Source organism: Talpa europaea (genome assembly GCF_964194135.1).
Source record: "Talpa europaea genome assembly, chromosome: 4".
Classification (NCBI taxonomy): domain Eukaryota; kingdom Metazoa; phylum Chordata; class Mammalia; order Eulipotyphla; family Talpidae; genus Talpa; species Talpa europaea.
The window spans coordinates 104607207-104630811 of NC_140070.1; the positions used below are offsets into that span (position 1 = coordinate 104607207).

At 39.5% G+C, this 23605-nt stretch overlaps 1 protein-coding gene across 12 annotated transcripts in view; it reads left to right on the top strand.

Moving 5' to 3' along the window:
• The window catches only part of KALRN (kalirin RhoGEF kinase), a gene marked incomplete at both ends in the record, with an annotated part of 649897 nt that overhangs the window by 404344 nt on the left and 221948 nt on the right, over positions 1 to 23605 (top strand). For all 12 annotated transcript variants that reach the window (XM_084231955.1, XM_084231959.1, XM_084231961.1 and 9 more), the window contains 7 exons: positions 1403 to 1517; positions 3847 to 3962; positions 4418 to 4540; positions 13615 to 13797; positions 14972 to 15090; positions 20007 to 20073; positions 20669 to 20778. In XM_084231955.1, coding sequence (XP_084088081.1) covers positions 1403 to 1517; positions 3847 to 3962; positions 4418 to 4540; positions 13615 to 13797; positions 14972 to 15090; positions 20007 to 20073; positions 20669 to 20778 — 833 coding nt within the window. The remainder of the gene's footprint in view (positions 1 to 1402; positions 1518 to 3846; positions 3963 to 4417; positions 4541 to 13614; positions 13798 to 14971; positions 15091 to 20006; positions 20074 to 20668; positions 20779 to 23605) is intronic.

A 23605-nucleotide genomic window follows, 5' to 3' on the forward strand; every position in this document is an offset into this window, starting at 1 on the left:
ATATTGCCACTGATTTTATACATTTCTGTAATTAACTGCCTTTCTTCTATTAGGGATTTTCTCTACTTGACCACCTCTTAAAGGTTTTTTTTTCTCTTTTTTTTGAAGATGGTCTTTTTCTGCTATCCTCCCACATAGCTGGTATCTACACCCACATTCAATCAGAACTCTCAGTAACTAGCTCTTACTTTAAGATCAAATAGAAATTTTTCTATGCGAGACTTAAGATGATTTTAAAAGTTTTCTCTATTATAAGAAAACAATTTAAGTAGAGAATCTGATTTTAAATAGAGGTAAGAAATTATTTCTTCATAAAATTAAGTATTTTTTGGAAGAAGGAAACAGGGAAATGTTATGGTTCAATGTTTTCATTTTACCTAAGAGCATTTTGATGAGAAACTCCCTATTTTTGCAGTTGTCATATGCCCAGTTAGTCATATGTTTGTACTAGTTGATCTATTTTGGATTCCTTAGCTTTGGGCTACCATCCAGCTCTTACATTCACAAATCTCAGAGTTGATGGTTCCACCAGCAGGCTTTTACCATAGCTCTTTGAATTAGCCACTATTGCTAAAGTAACATTTAAAATAATTTTTATTATATAATTTGTAAGTTCAGGTGCTAAGTATAAAAAGATTTTAAAATTTGATAGTGTTATCTACAGATCATTTAATTCTGAAAATTGTGGAATATGTATAGTCTACAATCAGAAAAAAAAATTTCTAAAGAAAATATATGGTCTTGAGAGAAACTAGAAATACTATCAGTAGACCCAGGTTCCAGCCCTGATTTGCTTCATGGCTTCTGCCCTTCTTGGACCTCGGTCTCCGTGGTACAATTAGACTTGTCCTGCGCTCTGTCTCCTACAGCTCATTTGAGTCTTCCAGGGCCAGTGTAACCCTCTTCTTCCCTATGTACATCCATATTTCCCAACAGTGGGATGTTTATTGCTGTGATTGATGTGGGGTAGATTTAGTAGACAAATAAGTTTTTCAAATGCGGACAGTTTCTATGTAGATTTGGAATGCATGTTTACCAAATTTGTTTTCTGAAGTCTAAATTGAATTAATGTTAATGTGGCTTACCCCACTGTTCATATAAGAATCATTCTAGTACAGAGGAAAGCCAGCCTGAGAGTGAATATTAGTAATGCTGAATCAACATTTAGGAAGTCAAGGGATGACTGATTTCTGATTCCTATCTGGCGTGAAAAGGGAAGAATTCTTCACTTGACAAAAGAGCAAGCCTCCTCATTGGAAGTGGTGATACCATGAACAGAAGTGGCCTCCAGGGCTCTGCTCACTCAGAGCTACAGCCACCTTGTCACCAGCACCCCTTCTCCTGTGTCTTGGACCCCAGGCACCTACTGGAAGTCACCACCTCACACGTTTGTCTCTCTCAGGCCTGCACCCTGGCACGGCGGAATGCTGAAGTGTTTCTGAAGTACATCCACAGGAACAACGTCAGCATGCCCAGTGCCGCCAGCCACACCCGGGGACCTGAGCAGCAAGTGAAAGGTCAGTGTGAGACCTGCTGGCCACGAGCCACCTCCACAGGAGCAGCAGAGGCTGTTCACTGGCTTTCATACCAGTGCATATTTCCTGCTTCTTCTCTTTGGAGAAGAAATAGTTTGATGTGGGGTGGCGTAGGAAGTGATGATTCATGGGCAATTCTTTAACATGCATCAAGATTTGGAATGGAAAAAAGAGCACAAAATTTCCCCAAAGCTTGTTCATGTATCATAGAGTCTAGAGGAGTGCTGCCTAATAGAGTAATCTGAAATAATGGGAATGGTCTGGGTTATGCAATATAATAGCCACCTGTCACATGTGGCTTACATCACTGAGGAACTACATTTTCACTCCTGTTGAATGGTAATTCATTTACATGTAGATAGCAAATATGGCTAGTGGCTAACATACTGAACAGCACAAGACTGGGATATCTTACAGCCTGAGAACAGGACATGACTGAGAATCATAAAACCCCATTCTAATCCTGGCCTTGCAACTTACTGCTTCAGTTTTTAAAACTTCACTTTTCTTATGTAAAAAGAAGTATGTAATTCCATGAAAAAAATAAGTAGCCTTAAAATTGTTTATTTAAAACCATTTTTGTTGAAATAACTGCATTTTAACATTATGTAAGTTTCAGGTGAGCATCATTAAAAATCAACATTGTGTATACAACATTGTGTATATACAGCACTAAATTTAACAAATTGCTTCTTATCCAACCATACTAAGCTTTACTTTTCCATGGGAACTGCTTACTCAGAATTATGCTAAAAAAAAAAAAAAAAAAAAACAAAAACAACAGGTTTTGAATGAGTGAAGAGCTTAACAAATGTCATCTTGACCAAGCAGAGAAGTACAGCTCTGGAGACCAAGGCTAGCGAGGAAACTGAAACTGACTTGGAGTACAGGGTGGGCACAGGCTTTGCAGACCCTATGGGTTGGGTGGATGGGGCGATGCACTGATCAGCTTCAGGGAGAGCTTCCCTCCTTCTAAAAGAGCTCAGGGTTGGGAAGATCAGAGGCCTCTGGAAAGAATGAAAGTTAGGAATCAAAGTCCATACAGAGAAGCGGGAAGCAGGCTTCCTTTTCCAGAAGTGCTACCCTGTTCGCAGGCGAGGGACCCTGTGGATAGCTGGTATTATGTCATCATCCCCTTCCAGCATGTGTTCAGGCATATGTTCTCACTTCCAAATGTAGGCAGCAACTTGGGTGAGACAACTGCCTGCTGAGAGAGCCCACACCCACACCTCCGTATGCTAAGAGGGATGGTCACCTAGATAGCAAGAGATACTATACCTTATTGGGGGCAGATTTTTGCCCACAGGAAAGCCAAGAGATGGAAACAAATGAAACAAATGAACTCTTTAGGAGGTTAACCAGGTCTGGGCTTCTCCTCTTGGGCAGCAAAAAGGGGACGTAAAGTTAAGGAAGCCCAGGTTCTCTGCCCAGTTAAGGCTTCCACCTGAGACAGTATCTGCCATCTATCCTATATCACGTTTCCTTTTTTTTTTCCTTGATTGCTTCAAGCTTGGCACATGCTGATAAAACATGTAGGAAATTATCCATCTAGCCCTCTGCTCCTGACGCAACAGAAGCAGAGAGGGAAATAACATGGGCCAGCACCTACCATGGCCACTATGGTGCTGTGCTTGGTGCATACCCTCACACTTAGCATCGTTAGATGTAACACGAGAACAGTTTTCTGTTTTTCCTATGATTGTATCCAAAGCCACATGCCATATAGACCTTATTCAAACATAGGTCCCCATGCCCAGGATTTAGAAGTTTTAAAATTCTGCTGTGTTGTTAAAGTACCATATATGCAGCATCTTGTACAGAGCAGAGAGAGAGAGAGTGTGGTGTATGACATGGGTTATCCATGCAGTTCCAACAGTTCTCACACCACTGCTCATTACCTGCTTTCTCTTAAAACTCCTCAAAAACAGCTGGGATTCCTGTCCAGTCTACTTGCTCTTCATGGACTCTAGGGACCGATTGAATTAGTTGCTATTTTAGGGACTAATACTTTCCAAGGTACCATCAAAGACTTACCAGAGAAGAACTTTGATGTGAAGAGAATCAAGGTCATATTTAAGTCACCCTCGGGGTATGCTCTTCTTCCTTTCCTTAATAGAATCTTGTCTGTAGGCTGTCACCCCAGTATGCTGATTGTGATCCCTACTGGGAGTTTCTCTCTACCAAGCTTTTGCTCCCTTGCCTCTGCTGTCTGGATTAGTCCTATGTGGAGGCTTGAAGGTCTTAGTTACCCTGAGCCCGGGATTTGTTCGGGTTCCTCCTGTGACCAGCACCCATCTCCTCTGCCCTGCAGCCATCTTGAGCGAGCTCTTACAGAGGGAGAATCGTGTCCTGCATTTTTGGACCTTGAAGAAGCGGCGGTTGGACCAGTGCCAGCAATATGTGGTATTTGAACGTAGTGCTAAACAGGTATGTCCAGAGCTTTTCCTGACTTTGCCTCATTTCTAGGGATATGCGGAGGTCCCAAGTCTTGGGAAACATTCCAGAAGAGGGTCAAAGCAGCAGGCAGACTAAAGATGGCAGGTGGGGATGACAAAAGTACTGTCAGCCATCGTTCAGCCTTTACCAAGTGCTCTATTCAGAGTTTGGGACCACCAGTGGGGCAGAGAATGTGGGGACAGATTGTTCCTAACTCATGGATGATACTGGCCCTGGCCTAGAAGAGTCCCAAGTCTGATGAAGGAGACATTTTCCTTGCTGGTGGGATGTCCCACGTCTAGCAAGAGAGGGTCATTCATAAAGACAACTTTCAAGCTACATACTGATAAAATGCAGCATGTTGAGTCCATCACACTGTCCCAGACTACATGGCATGTTTTTCTACTGGGGCTTTGGGGGACTGGATGAGTTTTTTCCTCCCACAGGCACTAGACTGGATCCAAGAAACAGGTGAATATTACCTCTCAACACATACCTCCACTGGAGAGACCACAGAGGAGACTCAGGAACTGCTGAAAGAATATGGGGAGTTCAGGGTGCCTGCCAAGGTAGGAAGCATCCCAAAGACTCCACCCCAACCCACTCTGTAGCTCCCATTCTGGCCAGTTTCACATCGTGAAAAGGAGAGTAACCTCTGTACATGGAAACGCTGGACCACAATGGCAAGGAGGATATTGCCAGGCAAATTGTCTTCTTTAAACCTGAATCACAAAGGAGTTGCAGCTGCTGGGTACAGCATTTGTAAGCAGGAAGTCAGCTCCAATACACTGTGCTTCCAGTGTCTCATTTTCATGCTTCATGTTCTGGAGTCTGCTATTTTATTTCAGGCCAAATGAGGCCCGGGGATGTATTCATGCAGAGGCACATTGCATGTGTGCACATCTGCACCTGTCCACATAGTATTCAAACTTGAATGGTCTGGGCAATCCACCTTTTGGGAAGGTCATTGACTATGGGTGGGTTCACAAAGTAGGTGAGTTTATTTCCTGAAAGGATGACTTCCTTCTGGTCTCAGATGTGCAAATGGGCCAGGCTAGGGTCTCTGGGGAGCAGAGCATGCACATGCCACACTCCTGGCTTCACCTCCATTCACACTGAGGCTGGGAATGCTATAAATGGAGAAAACCTCATTTTCATCTGTTTTCACATCTGGGATTTTTATCTGAGGACCCTTGGGTTTGAATGAAAATCTGATCTCTCTTGGGTTCTCTTGGTAGTGTTCTCACCCCTCCCTACCGTGGAGGAGACTTTGGTGTCACTTGCTCACGTGGCAGAAGCTCTTCCCAGGGTGAGAACTGCTTTTAGCTCAAGGGAGAACATATGAATGCCCATCCTCCCCAGAGATCCCTCTGACTCTATGGCAAATGTTCCTTTAATTTGCTGTGACAAAATTAGTCCCTCAGCCTTATTTCTGAGGTGTTATTTCTGAAGTGGTCATACACTTTATAAATTGGACACTATGAACTTTTGACAGTGGGGGTACCTTCCCCAGCATCCTTGTGATCTGTGGGGTCTTTTCATCCAATGTGAAAAGCTGTGAGTTCAGAGACTTATTCCTGTGAGACTCATTTCAGTAGCAATCCAAGCAAACAGACTAGGAAGGAAGCAGACGTATAGAACTCTTCATACCCAAGTGAAAATGGCTTTTGAATTACCCTCTTTGTGTCTGTCTGCCTCTCTCCAAATAGTGTCAATTATGAACCATTCGCATGTTGAGAAGTACCAGATCCACTGGCGATCCTACCCACATGAGATGGCTCACAGCAGATACCCACACTGCTTAGGATCAGGATCTGTCCATCACCTAAGTGGAAATGTGGAGGATTGTTTAGTCAATTTAATTCATTGCTTCTTTAAAATCTTCTTTTTATCTTTCCCCTCTCTCCCATTCCCATTGTTAACCACCTGAAGCTACAGCAACTTCCTAATTGGGCTCCATGGTTTTTGCCTCTGTCCTCCTAACCCACCCTGCTCTTCATTGTTGTTCACCTTTAAAGCAGAACTGTGGATACCCTCTGAAACATTCACAGTGTTGTAAATAATGCTACCTCAATAAAAATAAGTAAATAGGGGCCTCCCCAGTGGTGCAGCGGGTTGAGGGCTGGACTGTGAAGCTGTCTGCAGCCTCTGGAGCGCACGTTCAATTCCTGACTGGCCAGGGAGATTCCCACATGGTGCGGCAGACCTCTCCTGCCTTGCCAGCTGCTCCCCTCAGCAGTGTCTTTGGTCTGTCTGCCTATTCTGCTCCCTGCTCTGTCTCTGGTGAATCCTCTCACCCTCTTATGCCTCTGACTGTACCCCAGTTCTTGTATAAATAAATAAATCTTTAAAAAATATATTAAAAATAAAAATAAGTAAATAAAACACCACCTTGGTCATATCACCACCCAGCTCAAAAACTTTAATGATTCTGCAGGCTAGCACTCAGCAGTTCCTACACAATGCCACATTACCACCCAGTTTCACCTTCCATGATTCATTTATGCAAGTTTTGTGCTCCAGATAAATGTATGTATTGTTTTTACCTTCTGAGGGATAAATCCTATACTTTCTTGCCTCTGGGCCTTTTCTATACATTTCTCTGCCTGGAACATCTATCTCTTCCCTCTAGTTTGTACTTCTTAAAAGGAACCCACCTTTACCCTCCAGTACCTTCTCTGTGATCCTGCCTCTGTTCCAGGAGCTAGTCTTGCCCATCCTGCACTATAACCCTGGTTGTCTATAAAATCCTTAAGGTACTTGGCATGAACCACCCTGTTCTCTAGGAATCTGTGTGCAGTGTTATCTTTTATATGAACCAGCTAGAACCTAAAGGATAAGAATCTACTTTATTCATTCACCTGACTGCATCTTATGCATTGGAAGCAGACCACAAACAGAAACAAAGACATTTCTGTAGATTTCAGCCCCCCCAAAAAATCTGTTTTTAATTTGATTCTTTCATTTTGAATCTCTGTTATTTCTCTACATACTCTCCAATAATTGGGAGATATCTGTCTTCCAAGATATCCATCTTTTTTATATAGGTGTCCTCGGGGTATGAAATATATATCTCATTGTGGTTTTGATTTATATTTCCCAATTACTAATGATGTTGCAAAGAAAACACTTTTTAAACTGGCAAATTTATCTTGGAATGTGAAAGAAGCTATAGATAAACTGGACTTAATTCTTCTGCAAAAAAAAAAAGGGATTTAAGTGATAATGAAAGTGACTGGAGTCTTAGCTGAACTAAAAATTATGTCATGGAATTCAGATGGAGGAAAGGGAACAGTGAATTGTCAGATAGGCATTTTAGATGGAGAAAAGGGTCTCAAATAAAAGATGAGACTCTTAAGAGGAATGTAACTCACATGTAATAGAAATTTTTGAAAGGTTTAGTTTTTCATATATAATGGCAAATTATTCCCCATGGAATGATTATGAAGATATATCTCAAGAAAACTGCTTACTCACAAAGGGAGCTCAATAAGCTCACATCTGCAGAGAACATATCAATAAATACACAAAATATCAGTAGAGAAAGGCAAATTAAAAAATGATAATGAGATTAAAAGAAACATACCAATATGGCAATACCTTAAAGACTTGTGAAAAATGCTAAAGACACAAAGGGTTTTTTAAACAAGTACTGTTCAGAATAAGGTTCACTGACCAAAGAGAGATAGTATAATATTAACTCTTCAAAGGAAGGAAGGGAAGGAAAGAAATAAAGCTAAAAAAAAAAAAAAAGTAAAATTACAGAACCCTTAAAAAAAAAAAACTCTACATTTTCCAGCAGATAAAATAGAATTCAAAATGGAAAGGGTAAAACATGCCTTAGGCACATGTAGAGCTTAAGATAAGTGATCTGTCAGTTCCAAATTTTCAGATCCAAGTAAATTATATTCCCCAAAGTTTCCCTCTTGTCGACCAGTTCATATCCATACTTCTGAACCTAGCATTCAAGAACTACAGAATGACCCCTACTTTATCAGTCTATATAATTTACTATCTTTGAGTGGCAAGATTTGAGTTTCAAACTGGCTTAATATCAAGGAGAAACTTAATAACATGATCCACTCTATGGGAAGAATAATAAATGTGGCATAGTCTCACCTCTAGAGATGAAAACAGGAACGGACTGACACCCTCTGCAGTTCTAGCCAGTCAGCTAATCACAGAGGATCAGAGATACATTACCAGCGTCACTGTGATCCCACTTCCCCTCTCTTCTGTCTCTGCCTTCTGTGTTTCCATTTTCCTCTGCAACCAACTATCCAGTTCCCCATCTCTGCAGTTCAGATCCCCAGAGAGACAACCTTACTTGACCCAGCATATTGGCACTGTCCTGTTTAGACAGAGCTTTTAAGTCAGGACACTCAGATGTTACTGGCTGCATATTGAGGGGCTGCCCTCATGGGACACAATTCTACCTTTGATCTCATCAGCTGTAGTCAAAAATGTGCAGATTGTGTGGTGCCACCTCAGTCGTGGGCATGGTTGGAGTCCAGTCTGTGGGTCAAATTTATCACCTAATTCTTCCCAATATAAACCTCAACTCTTGCGGATATGGCTTTATTACTCCCAAAATGTTATTTACTCATTTTTTATTCAAATTTTTGGTTTCCTTACCATCTTTTTGGCACTAGAGATACAAGTAAGACAGATAAAATACTCATCTTTTAGGAATCTGCGGTCTAATGAAGGACTCATAAATATTTCTGTGATACCTGCTGAAGTAGAGGCTTCCATGTGGCGTTGCGGCAGTGTGGGGAAGGACATCACCCATATGCCCAGTGGGAAGCACAGGAGGTGTGAGAGGGCCATAAGGTTGAAAGAGGGGTGAGTAGGAGTCACTCCTCAGAGCAGGAGGGACACGGAAAATCAACATGGTGGAGCTTAGGGGCCTTTGAGAGCAATGAAGACAGGGACTGTCACAAATAGGTCAGCCATATGGAGAAGGGCTTGCCCATTTTACTATTTGCTCCCTGGGTTCCCCCAAATCTGGAATATTTTTGGTCACAAGACAGTCTCCTTCTTGACTCTGAATCACAGTTTTGATGTCTTAGGATATGATTTTTTCTGAGAGGGCAACTGACTGTGAAACCCTATTTCGTGCCATCTCCTTAGCAAGAGTAGGGAATAAATATGTAATTCTAAGGCGCTCACATAACAATGGACTTCTTGGTTATAGTTGCAAAAGTTAATCTCTGTCTTAAGGAAACAGCAAACTTAGGAGAACTGTTCTCAGAAAGAAAAATAAACCTTAAATGCATAAGATAGAGGTCCTTAGAATACCACTGTCTCTTCTTACTCAATTCCCAGTGCTATTATTCTTTCTTTTTTTTTTTTTTGCTTTTTTTTTAGTTTTTTTTCTTTTTTTTTTAAATAATAAATTTTATTTTTATATTCCCCATACAATTGCAGCCCCCCCATTCTGACCCCAATCCCTCCCCTCCCGCCCCCCACCCCCCAAAAAGTGTCTCTGGTTCATAGTTTTTTGTTAATTTTGATTTTCACTTTCTTATAGTTATTCATTTTCCTGGTCCCTTATTTAAGTTTTCTAGATTCCTGCTATGAGTGAGACCATCCAGTATTTTTCTTTTTCTTTTTGGCTTATTTCGCTGAGCATGATCCCTTCCAGCGCCATCCATGTTGCTGCAAATTGCATGTGTTTATCTTTTTTGAATGCTGAGTAATATTCCATGGTGTATATGTACCACATCTTCTTGATCCAGTCATCTATTTTTGGGCATTTGGGCTGTTTCCAAAGCTTAGCTATTGTAAATAGTGCTGCTATAAACATAGGGGTGCAGGTGTTCTTTGGAATGGATGTTTCTGTGTCCTTTGGGTAAAGACCTAGGAGTGGAATTGCTGGATCATATGGAAGCTCTATGTTTAGTAGGTCCAGAAATCTCCACACAGCTCTCCACAGTGGTTGGACCAGTTTGCACTCCCACCAACAGTGCAGAAGAGTTCCTTTTTCTCCACACCCTCGCCAACATTTGTTGTTGCTAGTTTTTTTTAATATGTGCCATCCTCACTGGTGTAAGATGGTATCTCATGGTAGTTTTGATTTGCAATTCCCTGATGACAAGTGATGTTGAACATTTCTTCATATGCCTGTTGGCCATTTGCATTTCCTCTTCAGAGAAGTTTCTTTTTAGCTCTTCTGCCCATTTTTTGACTGGATTATTTTCTTTGTTGTTGCTGAGTCTCATCAGCTCTTTGCAGATTTTTGTGATCAGTCCTTTATCATTAGTGTTGTGTGCAAAAATGTTCTCCCAGTTGGTGGGGTTTCTCTTTGTTTTTGTTATTGTCTCTTTTGCTGTACAGAAGCTCTTTAATTTGATGTAGTCCCAGCTGTTTATCTTTGCCTTCACTATCACTGCTTTGGGTGATGTGTCTGTAAAGATGTCTTTGATGTGCAAATCACGTAGTGTTTCGCCTATATTTCCTTCTATATATTTTATGGTTTCAGGTCTTATGTCTAGTTCTTTAATCCATTTTGAGTTGATTTTTGTGTATGGTGTGAAGTAGTGGTCAAGCTTCATTCTTTTGCATGTAGCAACCCAGTTTTCCCAGCACCATTTATTGAACAAAATTTCTTTGCTCCAATGCATAGTCTTTGCTCCTTTGTCAAAGATTAGTTGACCATAAATCTGTGGATTTATTTCTGGATTTTCTATTCGATTCCATTGGTCTGTATCTCTGTTCTTGTTCCAATACCATGCAGTTTTGATGATTATGGCTTTGTAGTAGAGTTTGAAGTCTGGGAGTGTGATGCCTCCATTCCCTTCTCTTTTTTTCAGGAGAGCTTTGGCTATTCGGGGTTTTTTGTGATTCCATATGAATTTCATCAATAATTGTTCTATTTCTTTGAAGAATGACATTGAAATTTTTATTGGAATAGCATTGAATCTGTATATCGCTTTTGGTAGGATGGCCATTTTAATAATGTTTATTCTTCCATTCCATGAGCAGGGGATGTCTTTCCATTTCTTTGTGTCTTCTATTTCTTTTAACAGTGTTTTATAGTTTTCTTTGTATAGGTCCTTTACCTCTTTTGTTAGATTTATTCCCAAATATTTGATTTTTTTTGTTTCAATAATAAAAGGGATGGTTTTTTTTTTATTTCTTCTTCTTCAGATTTATTGTTTGTGTATAGGAAGGCTACTGACTTTTGTGTGTTGATTTTGTATCCTGCCACTTTACTGAACTGATTGATGAGTTGAATTAGTTTTTCTGTGGAGTTTTTGGGGTTCTCTATGTATATTATCATATCGTCTGCAAATAGTGATAGTTTGACTTCTTCTTTTCCTATTTGGATTCCTTGGATGTCTTTCTCTTGTCTTATTGCTCTGGCTAGGACTTCCAGTATTATATTGAAGAGCAGTGGTGAGAGTGGACATCCTTGTCTTGTTCCAGATCTTAATGGAATTGCTTTCAGCTTTTCACCATTGAGAATGATACTGGCTGTTGAAAGCAGAATAGATGAAATGGAAGAACGAATAAGTACTCTTGAAGACACAGAAATATAAAGAACCAAAACAGAAAAGGAAAGAGAAGTACGAAGGAAAAAGAATGAAGAAAGACTTCGGGAACTATCTGACTCCATGAGGAAAGGAAATATAAGAGTTGTAGGAATTCCAGAAGGAGAGGAGAGAGATGTAGGAACAGAGAAAATATTCCAGGAGATAATTGAAGAGAACTTCCCAAACGCGAAGAAGGAGCTGAAAATTGATATACAAGAAGCAAGAAGAACACCAAACTTCCACGACGAAAGGAAAAATACAGCAAGACACGTAATAGTAAAGCTCCCAAGAATCCAGGACAAGGAAAAAAATAATGAAGCTGACAAAAGGGAAGAAACAGATAACATTCAAAGGAAAACCAATCAGGCTGACATCAGACTTCTCTGAAGAAACACTACGGGCAAGGAGAGAGTGGAGGGACATAGTCAACAGACTCCAAGAAAACAGATGCCAACCAAGAATATTCTTCGTCTTTTTATGGCTAAGAAATTTCTTCTGTTCTCACACCCACCTTCTTTCTTTTATACCAAAACTCTTCTAGGCCTTTCTCTCCCAATTCTGGGTATCAGCCCACTATCCTGTGGCAGGAGAGGTTCTGTGTGGTGAGTTGCAGGACAGCTGGAGCCCGAGTCTCCCTGGCCACATAGCAGAACTAGCTCTCCCTCTGGTATTTCTTGGGAAGGTTGGTCTCTCCTGGGGGAGGATTGTTGATGAGCCTGGAAAGGTGTGGGAGGGGGAGGATGATAGAATCACAAAAGGAAGGCTCTCTGTCTGGTCTGCTGCTGCTCTAGTAATTTTCTGCCTTGGTTTCCCTTGGTTGTCCTGTGTGATTAGATGTCCCTCCTTACTACACCTTGGACCTACTTTTCTCCTGTCCAAAAGATAATTTTATTCCTTAGAATATTACTTCAATGTTCTTCACTTTCTCTTAAAATCTATCAGGCTCCCTTGAGATTTTAGAGTTTCAAAGTTTAAAATTAAAAGATGAGCAAGCATCACTTGTTAGAACATTCCTCTATTTCCAGACTTTACGCTGCGTGATTCCCCACCTCACGAGACCTTTCTTGCCCATGCCATTCCATCTTCATTTTTTCCCCTTTTTTAAAATTCCTGCAGTGCTAACTGTACATATCCACATGCATACATCTCATTTTGGCATTCAATTACATAATTCCCCAAATTATGTAACTACTCTGTGAAAATCATGTCCCCTTTAGAGAATATAGATCTGTGTATGGGAGGGGTGGGTGGTGTCTCTTTTTTCTTTTGTTTGCCTTTCAAGATTGTCCCCACAGCGTTCTGTACAATGCTGTGGACAGAATAGATGCTGAACAACTCTTTCAAGATATGAAATCAACCCCACACACAGAAAAGCTCCACCTCACTAAGCCCTGGATTCTAGCTTCATTAACTCTTCTCTTTTTCTCTCTAATAGAAACTAATGATAAGATTCTGGTCATAAAATACAAACTTTAAATCTACTAGATGGATTTCTTTAGTTCCTGACATGTACCAATTTACTTGGTATTTAGAAAGCCTACTTGAGGGAGAGAACTAGGAAATAAGGAACAGAGGCACACCGGTTCTGTTGCTTACTGGTGGCGTGAACTTGGGCAAGCCCTATGCCTCCCTGCATTTCTTTCATCCATGGTTCAAGAGTACCATACCCTTTCCCTCCACCTGCCTTCTAGGAGTGCTTTAAAACTCAGTGTCTCAGATGTGATGTTAACATACTCTATAAACTGGTAGCACACTCTGTAATCGATCATCATGGTGGCTAACATATATTGCTGACTGAGATCTCACTGTGAGCCCTGTGCTGCAGACATAGTTCTAAGCATTCTGTATTATTAACTCATGTAATGCTCACAACCCGACAGTGGAGGTACTATTACAACCCCTATTTTGAGAATAAAGGAATGACACACAGATGGTTTAAGTAATTTGGTCAAAATCCCCAGCTAGTAAGTGACAGAACTGGGGTATAAGCCCATGCAGCCTGGCTGTGAGATATCTATGGCTGCTATAAAGAAAGGCGGGGAGATGATGTGAAGAGTTACGAGAGTAAATGTAATCCAGTAACTTATGATCTTCTTTTGGGACAGCAAACAAAGGAGAAGGTGAAGCTTCTGATTCAGCTGGCTGATAGCTTTGTGGAAAAAGGCCACATTCATGCCACAGAGATTAGGAAGTGGGTGACCACGGTGGACAAGCATTACAGAGACTTCTCCTTGAGGATGGGGAAGTACCGGTACTCCCTGGAGAAAGCCCTGGGAGTCAACACAGAGGTGTGTGTGAGGATTGCCCAGTGGGGTGTCCTACTTTCTCATGTCCCCCCCCTACTACTTCTCTCACTGGAAGCAGTTTCTGAACTGCTGGCTACTAGAACACTTGCCTTGTGTGGTTCTTCTACTGGACAGGTTGGGGCTTGCTGAGCTATTCACCTCCAGCTCCCTTTCCCCAGCCCCCATGATCAGTACTATATATCCTGCAAAATTGACTGGTCAGGGCTGGGGTCTCTCACTATAGAACAGAGTTTTTCTCTGTGTAGAGTTAATTGTTGTCTTTGAAGACTGACCTCTTTATCCTGGCTTCAGTAGTACCATCTTCTACCCAATTATGTAAATCAGCAAATGATTAGAGTCCCCAGTGCTTGTTCAAGAATAAGGGATACAATTTGTGCAAAGGCTATTTGAGGTTTCAACTGAAAAGAGGTACTATTTGCAACAAAGCAAGGGAAGACTTTTAATCTTTTTCTTTATAATGGGGGTCAGTAACCTATGCATTAAGAGCTAAATACAGCCTGGCAATTTATGCCTAGGATTTCTAATTCTAGGTTCATGCTCTGAATCAGAGCAGACTGGAGAATGAAGTGGTCAAACCATTAAAACTGGGGCATTAATGGTTCTCCCGATTGGAATGTAATATTTTTTTTCTAGAGGTTTCCATAATATAAGTACCAAACAGTGCTTGAAATAAGCAGAGATGGGCAATTGGAAAATTCAGTAATTGTTCTATTCTGTTGTTTTCTACTTCAAAAGGAAATTGCTTATTTAAATAAAAATATTCACTTCTTATTATTCTATCTTGACAAATGAAAATTTTCTTATATTTTTATGTGCTTCTGTTTCACATCTATTTTAATGCTTATGATCAAATTTGAGGTAATTTATGTGTTTAGATTTAATCTGTACCAAAGTCCTTGGGAAAACAAGACACTAATTGTCAAATGTGTTCATTGTTTTCTTCTTCCTGGGTTTAGTAGCCTTGAACATTTGACCTGAACATTTCATATCTTTATTATGTGGAAAAAAATCATCCCACAAAGAATGCTTGTGGGACTCCTCATCCTCTCATCCTTCTCTGTCTCCCTCTGTGTTTCCTCTCTGCCACCTCCCCTGATTCTAGTGAGTTGCTTTCCCAAAACATGTCTGAGGTGACTGCTATGATCTTTCCACATAGGATAACAAGGACCTGGAGTTAGACATCATCCCAGCAAGCCTTTCAGATCGTGAAGTCAAGCTACGGGACGCCAACCATGAAGTCAACGAAGAGAAGCGAAAGTCAGCTCGAAAGAAAGAGTATGTGTTGGGAGCTTCTGCCCAGTTCACAAGCTCCTCATGACTGTGCTTGATTTTCACTGCTTCCTGTCTTTTTTGACAGCTTAATGTGTATCATTCCAACCTACAGAGGTTGGAATGGATAGACATGATATTTCCATTGAATATATAGTATCACTCTGAAGACTTTTATGTCTGTTCTGCCCTTCATCTGAGTCTGCTTCATGGATCCCCACTTCCCAGAGAAAACCTTCCTTTTAGGGCAGCAAACTTCACAATCTCAAAACTCAATATGGACTAAGCCAAATATTCCTTGGTCCTCCAAATTAGTTCTCCCTTCTGATTTCCTCATTCATATCCATGGTGCCATTCCCCTCCTCGTTTTCTAACCTTGAAACTGTGAAGTAATCCTCAACTAGTCCCTTCGTCTTTTATAGCATTTCCTTCTTCAGCCTCTCATGTCTCTATCATTTTCCCCCATTCCCAAAGACTCCTATTTCTGGCCTCCTCACTATCTGTCTAGATTACTTAAAAAACATTCCCAGGCCTTCCTGCCCCATCCTTCACCCAGTTCACCTGGTGTGGATGCCAGATTTACCTTTTTAGTAGCATTTTGCTATTGTTATTACTAATACTCTTCCAACCACCAACACCTAAATGTTTTATGGACTAAACATTGTATTAACTGCCTTATACTTATTTTCTCATTGTATCTTACTAGTACTCCTCTCTGGTACCTATTATTATTCCTATTTTACATATGAGAAATAAGACTTAGAAAAGCTAAGCAACTTTGCCCAAATCGTACAGATATTAAACAATGGAGTCGAAATGAAAATCAGTTCTATCTGATTCTTCACTACACTGAATACTATGACTCATTTTACCTGCCCCCAATTTTAAATGGTTTCATATTACCCCCAGGATAAAGATCAAATACCTCTAAAAGCTATCACTTAGGCTCACCTAAACCAATCTTATTTCAAAGTACTTTTCAATGCAAATGATAGACTTCAGTCAGATTATTTTTATTAACTCCTTTCATTTCTAAGAGAAGTTACATCTGTGTTGTGCATTATTCCTGACCTGGAATCCTTCCCATTTTGTTTTTCCTTCCCTTCCCTTCCCTTCCATTCTCTCCCTCTTGTTCTTTCTTTCTGTTTGGCTTTATTTTGCCCATCTCTAAATCCTATTTATTTTAAAACACCCAGCCCATATCCCATGCCCTGTGAATCTTTATTTACAGTCTCCACTGCCATTGATCCTTTCTACCTTTATACTGATTCGTATTGTACTTGTTCAGCTGATTCCCAAGCATATAATTCTAAATAGATTATAAACTTGAGAACAGGAAATATTTTACATTCTCTCAGAGGCAGGGACTTGGCGAATAATGAAGATATTATAATTGATCAAGAAAAGCTTATAGAATATAATTAGATCTGGAGATTAAAAGCTTGGGAAGGGAAAGAAGTTATCTAGAATCACATAACAAATAGGACAGTAGCAACTTACTTGAAGTTGAAGGATGTAACATTGATCCAGAAGAAAGGAAGGCATCTCTGGAATGCCACATGACTCTTCCTCTGAGTTAGTCCAGGTATTCAGATTTCTGAGTCTTGGCCTGGTGAATAAAAGGATCTCAAAAGCAAAGAATAGGTACCTAGAGTTGGGTCCAGTGAATGATGTGTAGAGCTCAGGTTGTATAGCTGCCATTTATACCTACTCCCAGGTCAACAATAGCCTAAGAGGAAATGAGGCAAAGAGAATTGACAGAAAGAGAGTAGTGGAGGTTGTTACATTTCAAACATTTTGGGAGAATATGATGTTGCCTGAGATTTTCATAAATTGAACTGTATGTTTTCTCAGAAAAAGAGTGGATAGGATCCAGAATCCATTTAGGGAATTGGGACCAAGTTAATTCAATTCCTGCTCTGTTCTCTAAGTTTCTCAGCTCCATTCTCAGAAAGTCCTGATTACAGATGGGCAAAATGCATTTTGCTTCTTTGGATTGGCAGGTACTTATTCACCCACATTTCACACTAATCAACAATTATGGAGAATTGGATAGTGAAAACAATGAACATTGTCAACTTCACTATCCATTTCTTGATCAGTTTGCTTTCTTTATGTTGATAGTACAAAGTCACACATATCCAGAGCTCTCCCAAGGGCTTTATGAAGAATATTTTGACAGATTCTTTTTGGTTAGTTCTGGGGAAAAAATAGTGTGTCCTAAGATTTAAAAACCGTATGTAATCGATTCTATGAAAATGAAGTTAAACCATACGTCCCTTGGAGCTGAGGAAACTAAAGCTGTCCTGTGAGGTCAGAGCTTATGTTTCATCTGGGGAGAGTATTAGTTTGTTTGGCCTGCTGTAATGAAATATGACAAATTGGTAGTTTAGACAACAAAAATATGTTCTTTTGCAGTTTTGGAGGCTAGGAGTCTGAAATCAGGGTGTTGTCAGCATTGTTTCCTTCTGGGAACTGGGAGTGACGGATTTGTTCTAGGTGTTTCGCCTTGCCTTATAGAAAGCCTTGTCATGTTTACATAGCAACCGCCCCTTAATATACATCTGTGTAAAAATTTCCCACTTGTGAAGGACACCTGTCATTTTGGAATGAGGACCACTCATCTTCACTAGTTACATCTTCAATAATTCTATTCCAAGTTTGGTTACATTCCAGAGTTGAGATTTCAACACAAGAATTTTGAGGACACAATTCAACCGATAACAGGAGGAAAATAAGGAGACCATATATGGTCAAATCTTTCTGCTGGACACTCTCTGGGTCCCCAAAATGCCGGAAGAGGGAGGGGAATAAGAGAAGTATGGACAATAACACAAAGTGGGGTAAAGGATAATGGAGCTAAATTATAAAGAAGGGCAGGCAAAACTGCAGGAAAGAAGTTGGAAAAACCAGGGAGAAGGTAGAATGGCAGACAGTAAAATCAAAGACGACTTTGCAAAGCCTGTCAGATTATTTTCCTTCTGTTGTCCTTTTTTTTCCTAGTTTATGGTGTGTTAGAAATTTTGTTTATATGATTTTGTTTATTCGTGACAACATTCATGTGTAGTCAACTGTTTTATAAATGAGAAGTCTGAGACTTAGAAAAGCAAATCCTACCTATAGTAAATGACAATATTAATTCAATTCTTGTCTAGCTCCAGAGCTAATCACTTTCCATGCCAGACAGTAAATATTTGTGAAAATATTCTTACTGAGTAAGAATAGTAGGAGAGTGCATAACTAGCTCCTGTAAAAGGGAATTTTTGAAATCAGTACTTTTTTTTAAAAGATTTATTTATTTATACAAGAACTGGGGTACAGGCCAGATGTTCAGGAGAGTGAGAGGATTCACCAGAGACAGAGCAGGGAACAGAACAGGCAGACTGACTGAAATACACTGCTGAGGGGAGCAGTGAGTGAGACAGGAAAGGTCTGCTGCACCATCTGGGCATCTCTCTGGCCGGCCGGGATCAAATCTGCGCTGCAGAGGCTGTGGACAACTTCACAGCGCTGAGCTCAACCTCCTGCGCCACCGGGGAGACCCAATCAATACCTTCAGTAAGAAGGCCACTGCTATAATAATGTGTTGCTTTAAGAAAAATCCCACTAAAATAGATGTCCAGTAAAGGATGCATCTCATTTTAGTATTTATGAAATTTCCAAAGAAAACTTTTAGGGAGCAATCTTTGTCATAATTTTCATATAATGGAATACCTGAAAATAGAGGTTTTTCATTATAAACTACCATAAAAAGATGACATAGAAAATCTAAGATACATGTATAAACATATAGTTTGTGCCATATTAAATATTATTGCATTTTTGTATGCCAGCTAACAAGCATCATTTCTAATGAAGATTTGCAAAATTAAAAAAACAATGTGAAGTCATGCATCATAATAATCCATTGTGACATTAGGGAATCCTCACACTGAAAATATGTGTACAGTTTCTCTTTCTGGGTGGCTGAAGTACAGTCACTTAAATTGTTAACTTATACTGTATTTGTGATCACTCGCTCAGCTTCATGCACATCAGTTTGTGATATAAATGAGCCCTATTAGAAATAGTGTTGAAGTTTTCAGGATAATCTAGGCCAGATGTCAGCACACTATGGTCCACAGGCCAAATCTGATGCATTGCCTGGCTTATATAGTCTACAAGCTAAGTATTATATTTTCAAATAGTTGAAAAAAATCAAACAAAGAATATTTTTGGACATGTGAAATTAGATGAAATTCAGATTCCAGTGTCCCTAACTAGTTTTTTGGAACACAGCCATGCTTATTTTTTTCTTCATACTGTCTATGGTCCATTCATGCTACAACAGCAAAGTTGAGTGGTTCTAATATAAATTGAAGAGCCCACAAATATTTACTGTCTGGCTCTTTATAGAAAAATTTGCTCCTTCCATCTCTATAGTGGTGTCTTGGGCCTCTGTTCTTGGCTTGTAAACCTAATTTAACTTACAGTACTGTGAACTTTAACTTACAGTACTGTTATGGTATAAGTTAACAATTCCACTGAACAGAAAGATCATTCTGGGTGCTATAGGATAAATATAGGAAGTGGAAATGTAAACTGTCTAGTTGGTAAGATCAGATATGAATGGTGCTGAATGCCTAGCCATACATGCAGCTGGAAACGTGTGTCAACACACAGACACAAAGCAGTAGAACTGGGATGTGAATAGAAGAGATTATGGAACTAGCTGAGCACAGATGCTTTGCTGACAGGATCCAGAGCAAAGGGTTGAAGGAAAGAGACTCAGCAGATAATACTCAGAGGCAGGAGTTTTGAAGAAATGAAGAGATACCTGTTGATGAAGTAGAAAAATAGGACATTCAAGAATATCATAAATGGAAGTGGAGAAGTGAAGTATTATACCTCTGACCAACTAAAAGCTCATTTGTTTCCTCTAGATTCATCATGGCTGAACTGCTCCAGACAGAGAAGGCTTATGTAAGGGACCTACATGAGTGCTTAGAGGTGAGTCTTGCAGCATTTAGCTCACATCTGTAGGAAAACGACATCCTTGTGTCAGCGCTCAGTCAGCGCCCACTGCTTTGTCGTCTCTCCGAGGTAAGAACCAAGAGTCAACCAGAGGAGACCTTACTTCCAGAGTCAACCGTAATTGCATGGGAATTTAAAGTGCTTTTGAAAAGAAACTTCTCACACTGGAACTAGACCCAGCCAAAAAAAAAAAACAAAACAAAACAAAACAAAAAAACTATAGAAGACACTTCAAAATAAAAATCATGACACAATTAGTGAACTCAAGTTGACTGTGAAAATCTGCCTCCTCCCCAAACACATACACACACGCGCACACATGCACTTAACAAATAAGAGTGTGGTATATGTGCTCTTCTAAAGTTTATGGTGTGAGTGTCCCTAGCAACTGTTCAAGATAATGGAACATTCAGGTTTTCCTTCTTAACATGCTGCTTATTAACTCCCTTACTTTTTACACTGTATGTGAATTCCCAGGTCTGAGTCTTACTCCACAAGTTGGATGGTAATTTGCTTTCTCTGTATTTCATGTGCAGTACTGGTCAGTGATGAAACTATTGCTTTCTTACAGACCTACCTGTGGGAAATGACCAGCGGTGTGGAGGAGATCCCCCCTGGGATCCTTAATAAAGAACATATCATCTTTGGCAACATCCAGGAGATCTACGATTTTCATAACAAGTAGGTTGGGGAGGATTCCAGGGGAGAGCACTTAGGTTCATATAACAAACAACGGGGTTCCCATTGTGATTCAGAGCTGATTTGGTAAATCCCATCTGATAAAGTATTACCTGGCGTATTTTCTAAGTTAATTGCTGTCCAACTTCTTTCCCCATTCTTTCTTTCTTCCTCTGCAGTTGCCCCAAATTCCTAATACTGGCAGGTATTCAGCCATATTCCTCCTCAATTTTCTTCAGGTGCCTAACTGGCAACATTTTCATACTTAATCAGAATGATTACCAGGAAGAAAATAAAAGTTGCTTCTCCCATTAAAACATGTAGGAATCCTGACGCTAGACTCCATGTGAGGTTGACCATTGTACCCTGTGGGCCTTGGGTTTCAAATTTCATTTGTTTTTTTTCAACCTAAATATTTCTTCAGTCCCCAAACAACAATAACAAAAATAAGTTGATAGACAGATAATCAAAATACCTAAGTGGAACATATGTCTTGATAGCTTATAGGAGAGAACATCTGTTGACCATCTATGTTTTATTGAAATATGTACAGAGAACCCTAATCACAACTAATTTGTCCAGTTCCTAACTTAAGAATCTTTCCCACAGCTTACAAAATGACATGGTCCTTGTTAACAGAGGATAAACAAGAAACTGGCGTGACTAGTTATGTGACCAACTAATGAAAATAACTCAGTTTCCGAAGTACTAATAGAGGGACTCCCAACACACAAGGGTAATACTGGCATAAAGTCAAAGTCTAGCATTCTCTCAGGATCCTGGCTCAATTTTGCAGGACACATTTCAGAGGAAATCCCAGGATCAGGCTAGTCAAGGCTTTCACTGATGTTAGTAGCCATGTCAGAAATAAAATTCCTGACTCCAGGAGTTCCTAAGGAGGCCACATGTGCAGGCACAGCAGCATCCTGAAGCAGAACTCTAGAATAGCACTTTCAATGGAGCTTTCTGCAGGGAGGGAAATGTCCCCATCTGTGCTGTCCAGTGCAGTTGCCACTAGCCATGTGTGACTGTGAGCACTTGAACAATGACTAATGTTACTGAGAAATGAATCTTTAACTTAATTAATTTTATAGCTTGATAGGGCAAGTAGCTTCCATATTGGACAGTCCAGCTCTAGAAAATGAGGTCTCAATATGACTCTTTGCGAAAAATGACTAAGAGACAGGCAAAAATTGGGCGTAAGGAAGGACCTTGATTTCTGAAAGGCCTAAATAAGCGATGCAGAGTCACTCCTTTCTTGTCAGCTCCTGATGATTAATCCCATTATGTCATTAAATAGCATGTTTAAAGAAAATAAAATATGTAGCTCCTATGACATGTTAACCTTACCAGATTATGAAAGCAGTAAGGCCTCACAGGAAAAAACTTCTTTCTATACTCTGGAATACTTAATAAAAGTTCCCAGGTTTTTTTGTAATTTATTTAATCATAAATGTTAGCACTCTCCATTTGGATTGTCTGGAACTCGCCAAACATGGAAATATTCTCTCCTAATGCACATTAAATAACATTCCAATAAATCTATTTTGACCAAATCCTGTCATCTGGGCGGGCCCAGCTCAACATTATCCTATGTCCTCCTGAATATTTGAGAAACTCAATAGCTTCTAGTAAGCATAAGTTGTGTTACTTTATTTTTCTAGTAAGCAGTAAGTTGTGTTACTTTATTTTTCTGATTTATAATCTCTGGGATTTAATTAACTTTCTCTACAATCTTACCAAATTGACTAAGTATAGATATGTAGACATCACAACATGCTTTTCCTATGAGTCCTGCTTTTGCCAAATAAATATGTAGGGGAAAAAAATATCCATTTCAGAATTGACCAACTGCTACAAAACATCTAGCTTAACCTTGCCTCTTATTCTGGTTTCATGATATCATGGCAGTAAACCATATTAAGCAGTTTGGTAAATTTTTTAATAGCTGAAAATCTACCTATTAAAAATATAGTTCTTATAAGCCCTTTTTAAAAAAAGTCAAGTTAGACCTTATAAAATGCTATATTCTATAAATAGGGGGATAAATTAAATTGTCAAGAACATAGCTACCCAGCAAATGTTACCTATTTATAACATTATAAACAAGAAAAAAAAGCTCTAAACAGTTGAAAAAAAGTATTGCAATAATAAAGTGCTTATCTTTTCATAGAAGCACCTCTTCTTTCTCCTTCAAAGCCACTGTACTTCTTGGTTGTATTGTTTCTAAACCCATAGTGATTTAGAAACAGCAAATAAGACTTGGAATTTGAACAAGTAGTTTAATACCTGCAGCATAAAGTAAAACCTGATAGTAAGAAGGCAGATAAGTTGCAAAAAATAGGCAAAAGAATCCCAAAAGCTCATACTAGTCATGTGCTACTCAATATTGGTGCAAGTGATCCTACATGCCAACATGGAGCCTAACACAACCACTGCATTGGCATAATAATTGATATTTAGTATTAATTCTGATTCATTAGCATGTTATTAATTTTTAAAAATGGACATCTCTAATGTATTTAGAAAGCTATTCACAAAAAAATATAATTTTAGAACATCCAAGAATAGAACATCCAAGAAAAGCTAAATATTAATTCCCTACAGAAGCTGGAAGGCTAAGGTTTTTCTTAAGTCATAATGTTTGCTTTCTACCCGTGCATTACAAATTTTGATTAACAGAAAAAGTATAATACCTCTAAACTCTAATAAATAAGAGATAAAATGGCATTAAGTTAACTCTGAAAATGAGGGAACTCTGAACTGTGTAAGAGACCATGTCTTTCACTGCATAACCCCAATATCTGGTACATAGTAAACATTCATTTAT